The 12,914-nt window shown below is 51.1% G+C and overlaps 2 protein-coding genes across 8 annotated transcripts in view; both read right to left on the bottom strand.

The window, feature by feature from the left end:
- Positions 1-12,914, bottom strand: part of HOXB3 (homeobox B3) — a 56,476-nt gene that overhangs the window by 15,271 nt on the left and 28,291 nt on the right. For 3 of the 7 annotated variants that reach the window (XM_083809012.1, XM_083809015.1, XM_083809017.1), the window contains exon 2: positions 4,512-8,251. The exons of 1 other annotated variant lie outside the window; for it this stretch is intronic. The gene's annotated coding sequence lies outside the window, so the exon portion shown is untranslated. The remainder of the gene's footprint in view (positions 1-4,511; positions 8,252-12,914) is intronic. 3 more of the 7 variants (XM_083809013.1, XM_083809016.1, XM_083809018.1) reach the window with 1 other exon arrangement.
- On the bottom strand, positions 9,773-12,613 carry HOXB4 (homeobox B4). The gene is made up of 2 exons (XM_083809023.1): positions 12,045-12,613; positions 9,773-11,261 (listed from the first exon to the last, which is right to left on the bottom strand). The coding sequence occupies exons 1-2, from the start codon at positions 12,463-12,465 to the stop codon at positions 10,945-10,947; spliced, it is 738 nt and encodes a 245-aa protein (XP_083665149.1). The 5' UTR covers positions 12,466-12,613; the 3' UTR covers positions 9,773-10,944.

Here is a 12,914-nt window from a genome sequence, read left to right as displayed (position 1 = left end):
TAGCACCCGGGTAAATACCCCGCCTTTAAGCCTTGCCCTTTGCCAGGTAATATTGTGACTCTCGCGTTTGCACCTCAGAGGGAGAGGTGACAGCAGCAACAAAACAGACCCTGGAGGTTATTTTTAGACTCGACTCTGCCCGGGGAGAGGAAATACGGATCGGGCTGCTGGTGGAAGGGGGAAGCGTGACATTGAGCGGCGTCGGCTCCAAAGCCGGGGGGGTGCGGGGGGTGTGGGGGGGTCAAACCCTCCCCACGAAACCCCCCACCCACGCCGGGCAGAGGCGAGCGGCCGGAGCCCGGACCCGAGGCAGGTGGCGGGGCCCGCAGGCTCCGAGCGCTGCGGTGCTGCCGGCGCCCCGGGGCGGCGGGAGCGGGAGCTGGGGCGGGCGGCCGGTCCCTTTCCCCGTCCCCACAAGCCGAGAGGCTGCGGTCTGCCATCCCCTACTGATCTCACCGGGACGTGCTCGGAGAGAATTTGACCCGAAGGTTTTCAGGCTTCTCTCCTGACCTCTAGATACTGCTGCCAATAAAGCACTGATATATTTCGCATTGAGTCGGACATCAAAAGGAGACAAAATAGCAACGAGAGGGAATTTCTTCTTAAACCCTACCCTCATATCTATGCTAAAAAAAAAAAAAAGAGTCAAATCTCCACCATCGCCTCTGATTTATAGCCTTCCTTTTCAAATGGGTCGGTTACACACGGTGAAGTGTTGAAAAGTGGTTATTGACTTTTATTTCTTTCGTCTCCCCCCTTTCTTTTCTCCCTCCTCCCGCCAAAGTGTGAGAGAGAGAAAACTTCAAAGGAAACCATCACCGTTTCCAGACTTTTGCCTATTTCAGTGAAAAGCGAGCAGATTTTCCCTACTGTCTTGTCTGCCCGTGAAGCGTGCTCGCCTCCCTTTTTACATAGTAAAATGAAGCATAATTGGCATCAGCTCCGCGACCTCTCCCGCGGTTTCTCGGGCCTGCCTCGCAGCTGGATTTTGGCTGATGCCGGTTCTGCGCTGCCCTGCGACGCTTGGCTTCAGCAGCGGCATCCGCGCAGAGAAGCGGCCCGGGACCCCCCGCCGCCGGTGCCGGGCCGCCGCTGCCCTCGCCCCCCGCGAGAAGGCGCCGCGCGCCCCCGCCGCCGCTCCGCGCCCGCCCCGCAGGTTTCTGCGCTCCGCTATTGCTCTGCTCTGCTCCGCTTACTGCCGTGCAGCTCTCGCCCTCCGCAAGGCTTTGATCTTAAATAACTCTCTCCTACCGCCCGCCATAAATTATGAATTAAGGTGATGTTGACTCATATTTACAACGTTAATAGCTTCCTCTCTGGGAAGAGATGGGGTATGTCTGGCCGAGACGGGAAGGGAGGGAGGTTTCTTTGGGGATGAGATGTGAGAAACACGGATTCGCAGCGCTGATAGACCAGGAACTTCTGAAGAGGTGACAGGCAAGGAGGAAAGCATATTGCACAGAAATTAATGAAACAGCCCTTGGTTGAGCTACTTGAAATAGCTTATTATCTCCTCCCGTCTCTTGAATATTATTTCTACCATTTGTAACTATAAAGCCCAACAGCTACTTTCTATAAAACTCGCTTTCAACAACTTAATAAAGAAACTGTGGTAAGGAACGATTTGCTCGCTGTGGTTGTGGGCCTGGGGAAGCTTCCAGCAGGGCAGCTGCTGGGCGGCGAGAGGCGGTGCTGAGCGGTGCTGAGAGGGGGCACCCCGCTGCCCTTCCCTCGGGCCTCCGCTAAAGGCGGCGGGGAGAAATTTCTTTTGGCGGAGGAGGCTGGGGCTGGCATGGGTGCAGGGAGCAGCGGGGAGCCCTGAGCCGTGGGGTGTCGTCCCAGTCTCGATCCCTTGCCAAGGGCTGTTTTGCACCACCCAAACGCCCCAGCTCCCACCTACAACCCCCGGCCCGGGGCGGGCAGGGCTGTTAGAGCTCTGCTTTCCACCCGCCCAGCTCGGATCCCATCCTGGATCTGGGCTCCCCTCCTGTGCTTGGGTATTCCCTGGGTCTGGGGTGCCCTGCAAGGTTTGAGGCTTTTCTCCCGGGTTCGGGGTCCCGTCCCCGCCTTGGTCTGCTCTTCTGGGGCTCCTGATCCGGGTCTGGGGCTTTTCACTGAGCGCCCGGGATCCTATCCCGGCTCTGCGTCTATTAATCGGGCTCTGAGGCTCTTACTCAGGGTCTGCGGCCTTTGAGGCCATTTTTAGGGTCTGGGGCTGTCCTCCCGGGCCAGGGAGGCGGCTTGTCCCCACCACGGGTTCCGCCAGAGCGACAAGGCAGCACCCGGCCGCCCCATCTCCTGACGTCTGATTATTGAAGGGCGACACTCGCACAATGGCGGCCGGCCCGGGGCTCAAGAAAGCCCCGGTATTGATTTAGACGGGGCGGCCGCCCAGGGCGGGGGCTGCGGGTGGTTCCCCCGCTCCGAGCCCGCAGCCGCCCCCCGCGAGGTGCCAATTTCTCACGCTCAACATCCCAAGCCTCCAGGAAACAAACAAATAGAAAAAGACAAAGAAAAAAAAAGGCAACAAACCAAACCAAAATGTCACCGACTGAAATAAGGGGGGGGGGGGGACGGACCGACCCGGGGGGGGGGGAGGATGTCTGCATCCATTTGAAGCCGACAATTTAAACTAATACGGAGCGTGACAGAGAATGATGCTGCATTTCTGGCTCAGTCACCGTCCCTGAATCTCCTTTAATATTTAATGAAAGTCGCTGAGTTGCTCTAATTTTGCTACATAAAGGTTTACACTAGCAGACAGAGTTAAATATCCCCACTCGTGTGGTGCTAGACTTGGCTGGTGAGCAGGGAGGAGGAAAGGGAAGAGAAGGGAAGGGAAGGGAAGCAGGGGGGAAAAGCGGTGAATTCTCATCTGAGAATCCGGTGTGAACATTTAATCTTTGCTCCTGTTGTCAGTTTTATTGACTCCTCGCATGCTGGAGCTTGTAAAATATTTAAAACCGCGATCTCTCACTTCCTCCTTCCCTTTCAACACTCCCGGTTAGGACCAATTTGGTCCAGTCCGGAGATGGGAAGGGAGGGCAGTGCGTGGCTCCTGACATCCCACTTTCCGCGGAGGTTGCGTTCCTCGCGCTGACATTAAGGCAGGCAGTAGTGCCCCCGGTTTGGGACACGCACCGTATCCCCACGGCTTCAGCTTCGCTACCGTAACTCAGCGGCTTTAAAGGTATTTCCCTGTTACAGTCCAGCTATGCTTTGCATGGCAATCGTTAAAAAGGTAACAGCTGCCAGCCAGGTTCTGCTACCATTTAAGCTTATTTCTACTGCTATTACTCCTTGGAGCTGTGCTTTTACTGAGGTAGATAACAGGTTTGGATTCCTAAATATAAAGCATTCCTTGGAGCACCTTCTCCAACTTTCATCGTAAGAACATTATTCTCTATTTCTTCATCCATCACCGTCACAGCCTTAGCGAGATCAGGGCTCTAGAAAGCCACGCACAGTTATCCGCCTGCTGTAAAAGAACAACGAACTACCCGCAACGAGTCGGTTCCCCTTTCCGTTGCTATCAGCGGTGGGTGGCTGGAAGGACCCGAGGCGAGCCGCCTCTGACGGGGTCCCCCGGCAGCGCCCCGCTTGCCGCAGCCCCATTGTGCCGGGTCTCCGGGCCAACTCCCTCTCCTGCCTGAGACCACGTTTGTATCTCTCTTGGAAGCAGCTAACTTCGGGCTTCCCGACGCAATTTCATTTTCGCCTTTTAAGCCCTATTTCTGTGTTTGATTTAAAGTGGGACACCTCCAGAAGTTGCCTTGCTTTGCTAAAGCAACCTGTGCCTGTTTCCAGCGAGGAAACCCTTCTGCCGGGGACGGGAGGAAGAAACTGGGAGAAAGTGGGAAGAAAATGAGTTATCGTTGATAAAAGGATGCTGCAACGCAAGACTCCGCACTGTAATTTTTATATTAAGGTCGTGCTCTTTTACTAGGTTTATATGCCAATGAGGCGTTCCCGGTTTACCAAATTTATACAAATCTTTCCTTAATTGGTAATCACAGATGCTGTAATTTAAGACCCCCAGCTACAGAGCTTTCATATTAGCTGCTGATCTATTACTGTAAATCGTCTGAAATAATCAACTCCAGGGAGTGGGGTAGAGAGAGATCCTCGCTCTAAAATATCATCGCTTGCACATCATTTTCACTCGAGAAATGATTTATCTTGGACACCACTATAAACAACACAACTCTCTCACAAACACACACACAATGGCAGCCGCACTGCTGCTGACATGTTTATTGTAATAAATCAAGAAAGGGAGAAAAAAGGTTGTGAGGAGAGAGAGAGGGAGAGGGAGAGAGAGAGAGGAATATTCCTAAAAATATCAATGAAATGCCTCGATGGGTATAAACACACATACCACCATGTGAAGAGAAATGGGAGGAAATGAAGACGGCTATTTGTCACATTTTACGACAATAACATTAATAACAAACAATAAATTTACATGGACATATAGACACGCTAGGAATTGGGAAGCCCCTGCTACTTACAATAATCCAGCCCTCGGCGTGGCTTCGTGGTTCCTGAGAATTGTTTTATTGCAGACTCCTCTCCCTCTCCCTCTCTCCCTCTCTCCTCCTCTCCCCCTTTCTCTCTCTCTCTCTCTCCCCCTCTCTTTCTCTCTCTTTTTTTTCCCCTCAGCTATAGGCTTGTTTTTTAAAGGACAGTTGAATTTCACGTCAGACACAAGGAGACCATGTCTGCGATTTTCCTGACGAATACATATCTATTCTGCAACCTCTGCATTAATTATTTAATGAATCACGTGATAGGGAAGGGGGAAGGGGGTCTTTCAGTTTCATACTCAAAGGACCACTGTGACCTTCCACCGGAACAGTATTTTTTTAACTAAGTTTCGAACTGAGCGAAGCTTTCCTAGAGCTGCAGACACCTCCCCTGTCCACGGCTGTTGCACGGCTGCCTGGCACAGCCGCGCGAGCATGTGATGTGTGGGGCACGCGGCAATCGACTCTCATCCGCTTCCCTAGTAAAGGTCTGCGGTTTAGGTTTATTTCCCCCGCTTGTCTCCTGCCTGAAGTTGAGAGCGTTTGAACACTTCTCTAAACCTTTCCTGGACCTTCCTCTAAACCTTTCCTGGCTTGCTGGACCGTAGCTCAGCTAAGCAACACCGTGCTTTTTGTGTTTCCTTTCCTTTTCTTTTTTCCCAACACCGAGATTTTTACTAATCTTGTGCTGAATAGCACAACTGTTTTGGAGTCGAAAACAGCTGAGAATATTTATGCTCCTGGTACCATGTTTTAAAGAGCTCACCATTTCCTCCGCCTCACTGCCAGGCCTTTTCTCCCTGCTGCTGTTATTGTTTGGCCAGCATTTGAAAAAAAAAAAAAAAAAAAAAGAAATTGTGACTCTGAAGAGAGCTGCCAGCTACAAGATCCTGAAAAAGCCTGAACAACAAAGGCAGCCGCCGGGAGCAGCCGCCGAGCAGCCGCGGAGCCCTGGCACCGGCCGCCTGCTCGGTGCGGGGCCAACGCGCGGCCCCGGCGGCTCTGCGCGGCCACGGGAAGCGGCTCCGGGGCCGCCTCCCGGGGGAGGGCAGCAGCGGGACACCGGGGGCCCTGCGCTGTGTCCCCGCCGCCCGGGTCCCCCAGGAGGGGGGCAGAGCCCTCGCCGCAGCCCCTCACGCGCCCCGGCAGCCCCCGGCGGGGCGGCTGTACTGGGAGCTGCCGTGCTCCCTCCCTCTTCGCAGGACGGTTGAAGCTTGAAGGGAACTCGTATTAAACGTGGAAATTAATTTAAAAGCCTAGAAGCGGGTTTTCACCAGTTAAGCCGACCGTGGGGAGAAGGGGACGAGAGCCTTGGTTCTCCCCCGCTGCAAAGCAGTGAGCGAGGCAGCGCTTCGTTTTCAAAAGCCCTCGATTATTTCTTAATCGATTTTATCGAGTGGAAGAGGTTGTAGGGAGATAGCGTTTGCCTCAAAGTGTGGGAGGAACGGGGAAAAAATCCGATTAAAGGGAGATGAAGGGGTCCCACGAGGGAGGAAACTCTCGGGGAACAGGAGGTTTATATGGGAACTTCAGGTCGATTCAGAAGCCGCAACTTCAGCTTCACGCAATCACTTTTTTTTTTTTTTCCTCCCCTTTAGTCATAAAATGAAGCGTCCCTACGACTGGAATCCGGTTAAAAAAAATAAATAATAAACCTCACAACAACACAACAGACCTAGGCAAGGCAGCAAACGGGGCAGATACCCCCCTCCGCACCTCCTCTAGCATTTTTGGGTTTGTTTCATGCAAAAGAATCACCCATTCGTTTTTTAAAGCCCCCAGTTCAAAGGGTCGGAAACACGGCCATAAACAGCGGCTTCACCCTCCGAGGTGCCGTGATCAAAGCCGTTTTCTTTCTAAAGATAAAATGAACGTTTATATAGTGAGAAAGCGAGATTGATTTACAGATTTAAACACGCCGTTCTTATTGCGCATCATAAATCTGTCAGAGGGGCTGAGAACCCCCGGCACGGCTCTCGGAGCGCAGCCGTTTTAAAGAGCCCCGTGCCGCACCTGGGCGGGAGCGGCCCCGCTTTCCTGCGCGCGTCCCTCTTTGTGATGGTTTCCTCGGTTTCCCTTGTCTCCGATAACTGCATCTCGGTGGGCCGTAGGGGCTGCCGTACGTGATTTCGCTCTCCCGCAGGACCCGTTTTTGTCCGGTTTGGGGACCAAGAGAAAACAAAGGGGTTCCGCATCCCGGCCTCGGGAGCGCCGGGGGCAGTGGCGGGGGCGGGAGGGGGGGGGGAAGCGGGGACGCTCGGAAACAAAGGAATTTCTGAAAATGAGACGCGAGATGCGACGCCGGACGAGGAAACTGTCAGCGGCGGGTTAGGGGGTGCCTCGGCTTTGATTTCACGTTTCTTTTCCCCCAAGTTATTTTTGTAAAGCAATCAACAGTCAGCTGTGCAAAGCCAAACTACAGTCCCACCCCAGCTTCCCAAAGGCCTTTCCCCCCCTCTCCTTCTCTCTTCCTCTCTTACAAAGAAGCAGACAAACAAGCAAACGCCGAGGGCTTTCAGCCCTTTGAAGTGAAGTCGCGAGAAATAAGGGAAAGCTTTGCCTTTGGGCCTGGGCTCGGAACGACGGCGCTTCTACCGCGATACGCAGCAGCACAGCACCCCGAGCCCTCCCTGCGCTCGTTCGCTCGCCGCCTGCTCCCGGCGGGGCTCGCCCAGGGGCCGGGGGCGCCCGGGGCGCTGCGGGGCCGGTCGGGGCCGGCGAGCTCCGCACACGCGGGGTTTTGCTGTGCCCCGGCCGCTCCGGGCTGGGGAGGTTGCCCCGCACAATGTCCAGCCCCGGAGAGGTCAAGGGGCTTGCGAGGTCAGTCCCTGGCTATAATACACAGCTAATCGCCTAGAAAACGTGTCCTCTGCGTGAACCCTCTCCCCCGATCGGCGCTGGCAAGAGCTGGCTTTTGCCTCCCCGATTTTCGCTCCCTCCTTCGCCGCCGCACCCCCGCACCTCGCGGGCCGGGGCAGCACCCGCGGAGCAGCAGCACCCCCGTGGCGCCGGCACTCCTGGGCCGCCCCGGGACCCCCGCACCCCCGGCACGAGAACGCGCCCCCGGTGCCCTGCGTAGCCCCAGCTCCTCTGGGACGTTCCGCGAAGCCCTCCCAAAGCGGCCCGTGCCCAGAGAGGTCTTGTTCGGGAGGGAGGGGGGGGGCGAGGAAAAAAGGGGGCATCTCCCCAAACCCCAAAGGGGGGACACGGCGCCGCGGCCCGAAACACGCACAGCCCAACGTCGAGGAGAAAAATCCTCTCGCTACAAGGAGCCCGCCTGCAAATTTTCTCTGCTTGCTCCCCTCTCTCACATCGGTCAAAATGAAATGAGAAAACAGAAGGAAAACCCCGCACAAGCATTCACGTGTTGTTTTTCTTTCTGACCTTTTTTTTTTTAACCTTTTTTTTTTTTCCCGAACTTTCTCGTGAGACGAGGCAATTAAACGATCAGAAATGCATGCCAAGAGAGCAGCTCTGTTACCTGGTTCGCTCCCACATCCTTTTTCCAACGCCCCAGAGACGGCCCTCATGGTTTGGGTGGTTTCTTCCAAAGTGAGAGTTCTGGGGGAGGGGGTAGCTTGGGGGTTTTGGTTTTGCTTTCCTCCCCCAGATATAAAGCTTTCACCTTTACGATCCAGATTTTATTATTATTATTATTATTTCCCCTGAAGATTCTTGTAGGAGTCCGGGTGCTTTTTTCCCAACAGACGGTCTGCGGAGATTTGCTGTTGAATAACAATGGGAAAAGGATAAGTATTTAAAGAAAAGAAGTGATTAATGATTTTCTGTATAATTCTCGCATTTTTCTTGGCTTCTGTCTGCTTATAATGGCTGTGAACTTTTAGGTCCTATAGAAATCTTCTCCCCTTCTATTCTATTCATACTTTCCAGCTTTGATTTGCTTCTTTCTATAGACCCTGCATTCCTGGAAGCATATGCTTTTTTTTTTTTTTTAAGAACGATCTCTTCGATCTCTTCACTATCTCGAAAATAACACCGTATTTACATCCACAGCAGATCAAAGAGAGAAACAGTAAAATAAAATCTAACAGTAATAAATAAATAAACAAACACATCTCAACCTTAGGTATTGCAATAAAATACATCCCTTGCTATCCTCTTTGGAGAAAAAAAAAAAAAAGGAGAGAAACTTCAAAGGTTTGCAGTTGCTCTCTCTGAAAATGTGATAGTCAACCAAAAATATACCCATAAATTCTTTCTTCTACGTCTGAACATGTAACATATCTGAATCATGTCACCACATTAATATTATTTTAAAGGATTAAAATTTCAATAGAAAGACAAATATAACGGTCCTTTGTTTGAGGTGGGGGAAGGGCTATTTTTGTGGGCACTTTATTTGCAAGGTGGTCGTGACTTACTACAAATAAAAGAACAGCACGTAAACACACTCTGTCTTCAAATATTTCAAATCCTGCCTTTATTTCTGAATAATGCAGGGGAATATTCCGGTCCTGATTGAAGAGAGGGGGAAGGGAGGAATTCTGTAAACAAAGTAATTTTTTTATAGGCAAGTATAGGAAAATAATTATTTTCTTCAGCTGGTGTGGAGGCTTTCCTCCTCTTGCGGATCCCCCTGCTCACAATAGTCTTTTTTTTTTTTTTTTGTAAGTTACAACTGGAATGTTATTTCGTCCTGAACAGTATTTTCGATACTTTCTATGAGAAAGAAAATGAAAATTAATACAAGAGCTGTGGCTCACAAAAGAAGCCATTTGTCTTCTTGATTATCTATTTGCTTGTCAGGCTATGAGCTATCGCAGGAGCCAGCTCCTTTGTAATATAAAAATACACAGAAAACCTGCAAACACCGAGAAACATCTGTGCAAAAATTAGACTCATTAATGCATTAACTACCTTGGAGAAGGAGTTTTTTTTTTTTTTTTAATTAAGAATTCTCTCTAGAGAGATACAACGCTACATCCATTCCTTACAGCAAAGCAAAGCGCTAATGACTACCTCTGTTTTGTCTGAGGCCAGTTTGGGAAGAGCATATTAATATATGCTTAGAACAAATAAATCATAATATGTAAGTCTTAGCAGTACTTAAGGCTGATATACCCTATAGTCAAACATCTTTTGTTTTCATTAGGGAGTTGAGGCTGTGCACTGACAACAGAAATCCCTGTAAAAACAATAATGTGTTTTCAAATTAATTTTTTAAATAGCTTTTTTTTTCCTAACCAAAACGAAAAGATCCCCCCCAAAAAACACACAGGATCAGATTCACAATGAAAAAAATTTATTTCCAATTGCGTGGTTTTTTTGTGTTGTTTTTTTTTTGTGTTTTTTTTTTTTTTTGGCTTTTCTCTTCTATTTACACTTAATCTGGACATCACGAAGGACAAAAGGAGGTAATCGAGGCGGCCAGGCGGGCAGGGCAGGATGGCAGCGGAGTCCTCACCAGAACCCCTGTATCCCCCATTGCTCACCCGAAGAGAGGCGACCCCTCACCGCTCTGTCTGTAGTTCACATTCTCAGTACGAAAATGGGCTAGAGAATGGGAGAGGGGCTCTTTCCCCCGCAGGAAACCCTCCTCTCCCCATCATCCGGGGCTGCGGGGCTGAATTCAGGTGCCACTGCTTATCACCAAGTTTCAAAACGCCATACCTTGCTTCCCCCTCTGCCTCTCCTCCCCCCCCCCCAAGTCTTACAAGTGAAGTAATTAACTTGCTGGACTCAAAAAATGGCGGCGGGGGGGGGTGTCCTATATAAGTGGCCGTTCTCGTGTGTTTTTTTTTTGTCTACCACCCACTTGACCTATTTTTGCGCTTTTTCAGCCCCCTGCCCCCGCGCTGCACCACGGCCGGGAGCTGCCCGCGGTCAGTGGAAGGCGCGGAGCAGCCGGCTGGTGCTGCTGCGGCTTTGGGGCTTCGATCAACCGCAGAGCTGTGCTAAAACCGCCGCCGCTTTGCGATGTCTGGATAGAAACTTTCGATTACTGTGGCTGGTAGGCGAAAAAAGAAAAAAGAAAAAGGAGGAAAAAAGACGGGGCGGGGGGGGGGGGGGGGGGAGGTCCAGTTCGTCTTGAAGAAACTGAGCCTCATTTATTAAAGTGAACGCTGGTTGTCGAGGTAATAGCAGACATAAGGTCCATCCTTTGTACGGGAGAGTAAACATGACAAATGGGGCAGAGCTTGGCGTGATTAAAGATGAAACAAGGATCCATCTTAGCCAAATCTGAAAACTACTATCTGCAGCCTCCTTCTAATGGAAGAGGTGCCCAACAGCACGGCTCTGCTTTGTTGTAGCTGAGTCTCCCTCTGTTCCCCCTATAAATAAAGAGCACCCTTCCTTCCCTCGCTTCTTGTAGCATTAAAAAAGAATATCATGTGTTCCCTACACACACACACAAACTCACACCCACAAGCACACACTCCATCCATACAACGAATAGTTATAGGCTGGTGGCTGGTCCACTGGATCGGACTTGAGAACCTCCTTGTGGGATCTGCAGGCTTGCGGAGGAGGTGGAAGGGTTAGACCTGATCTTGGTATTTGGTAACTTGTGATCTTTTTTCCATTTCATCCTCCTGTTCTGGAACCAGATTTTGATCTGGCGCTCGGAGAGGCAGAGGGAGTGGGCGATCTCGACCCTGCGTCTCCGGGTGAGATAGCGGTTATAGTGAAATTCCTTCTCCAGCTCCAGGACTTGCTGCCTGGTGTAGGCTGTGCGGGAGCGTTTCGGTTCCCCTCCTGAATAATTGGGGTTTACTGAACAAACACAAAGGAGGGGAAAAAAAAAAAAAAAAGAGCAGAAGAATTACTGAGCTGTTCCTTTAATGTTTCCTTCCCCCCCCCTTCCCTCCCCCCCCCCAAAAAAAAAAAAAAAGCATTGCATATTCTTTTGTCGGGGGAAATACTCAAAAAAAAAAAAAAAGCAGCACCGCGAACTTAAAAATATACCCAGAGCCTATCTCCAAATCTCCACCTCCATCCTCGTTGCTTGACGTGTATTCCTGTCTAAACGTTTTTATAAGGTCCCCTAGACACATTTTCCATGCCCTCTACATGTGTATACACTCATATATACACACCACTACTTGAGCATCACTCTATTATCCCCAAATCTTTCAAGTTTTCCCCTACACACATGCACACAGACAAGCACACACGCTCCTTTTTATTAAATATCGCACACGAGCGCTCACATTCACACAAAGAAAAAAAAAAAGAAATAAAAGGAAGGGAAAATAGTAAAAGTTTACTCAACCCGCTACTTAAATACAAATTACGAAAACATAAAACTTAACTTATGAAGATTCAACAGCCATAAAAAAGTAGCCTGTAAGAAATTGGAGGAGGATGGTAACAGAGACTTCAAAGGCACATGGCCAAGCAGAGCAATAAAAATTTATGGAGGATGTAATTATACCGCTCTGCAAACAGGCGATCGTAAATCTCCACGAATGGTTATTTTACAACTGGTGCAATAAGATTTCTACAAGACTTTGAGGTGCTACTTAGTATAAAGCAAAGCCACTTTAGTTCACTTACCCGTGCTTACATGGACTTTTTTCATCCAGGGGTAAACTACCGGCTCTTTGCAAGAGGAATTGGAAGGGCTTTGGTTCAGAGAGTTTTGGCTGCAGGAGGGTGGTGGGCTGGGGGTGACCGGCTCGCAGGGATGGTTTGGCTCAGAGAGGTGGCTCTGCAGTCCGGCAGGAGGATGGACATGACCCCGGGGGGATAACACCGCTGCTTGGTGGCCGGAGCTCTGACAGGACGAGTAGAGCTGCTCGTTGCAGGCTGACCGCGGCTGGTACATCGCTTCATGTTGGAAAGTGCTCTCTCGCCTCTGGCTGCTGTAATATTCCGGCGAGTGATTGGGAAGGTAATCGCTGTGGGAATACTCTTCACAGGGTGGGAACTTGGGGTCCACATAGTTGGAGTTGATCAAAAACGAGCTCATGGCCATTAATTTCTTAGAATTGCACACACGCAAAATATATATATATATATCCTAAAATTTATTCCTGTCCCCCCCTTTACTCGTTTTCCTGTTTCGTGAAACCCTCCTACTTACTGTCAAGTGAACAAAGTTGGAGTCCATGTGACAGCACGGGCCAATGGCGACGTGGCCTGCGATCCCCGGATAAGGAAATCTGCCCAGCACGGGCTCTCCCGGGGCCCGGAGCATCCCCGGGGAGGCGGCCGGGGGCGCCCGCTCCCCTCCGGCTGCCCCGGCCCCGGCCCCGGCGCCGCCGGGCCCCGCCGGCCCCCGCCGGCCCCGGACTCGGCAGCGCCCCGCGGGCGAGAACCGACCCCCCCGGCCCACACCCCTCGGGGGTGTGTCCTGGCTCGGGGCGGGGGTGGCCGGGGGAAGGGGGTGGAAAACAAACAAAAAAAATTACCCCAAAAGAAAAA

This window comes from Anser anser (assembly GCF_964211835.1).
Source record: "Anser anser genome assembly, chromosome: 23".
NCBI lineage: Eukaryota > Metazoa > Chordata > Aves > Anseriformes > Anatidae > Anser > Anser anser.
Note: the sequence above shows the minus strand (reverse complement) of the source record. Positions and strands in the feature narration are given on the sequence as shown.

Excerpts from the sequence above, each read along its gene's own strand:
- HOXB4 (XM_083809023.1), bottom strand. The coding sequence starts at position 12,465 with ATGGCCATGAGCTCGTTTTTGATCAACTCCAACTATGTGGACCCCAAG. Across the intron at positions 11,262-12,044 it reads AAAAGTCCATGTAAGCACGG|TAAACCCCAATTATTCAGGA; the intron begins GTAAGTGAACTA and ends GTGTTTGTTCAG.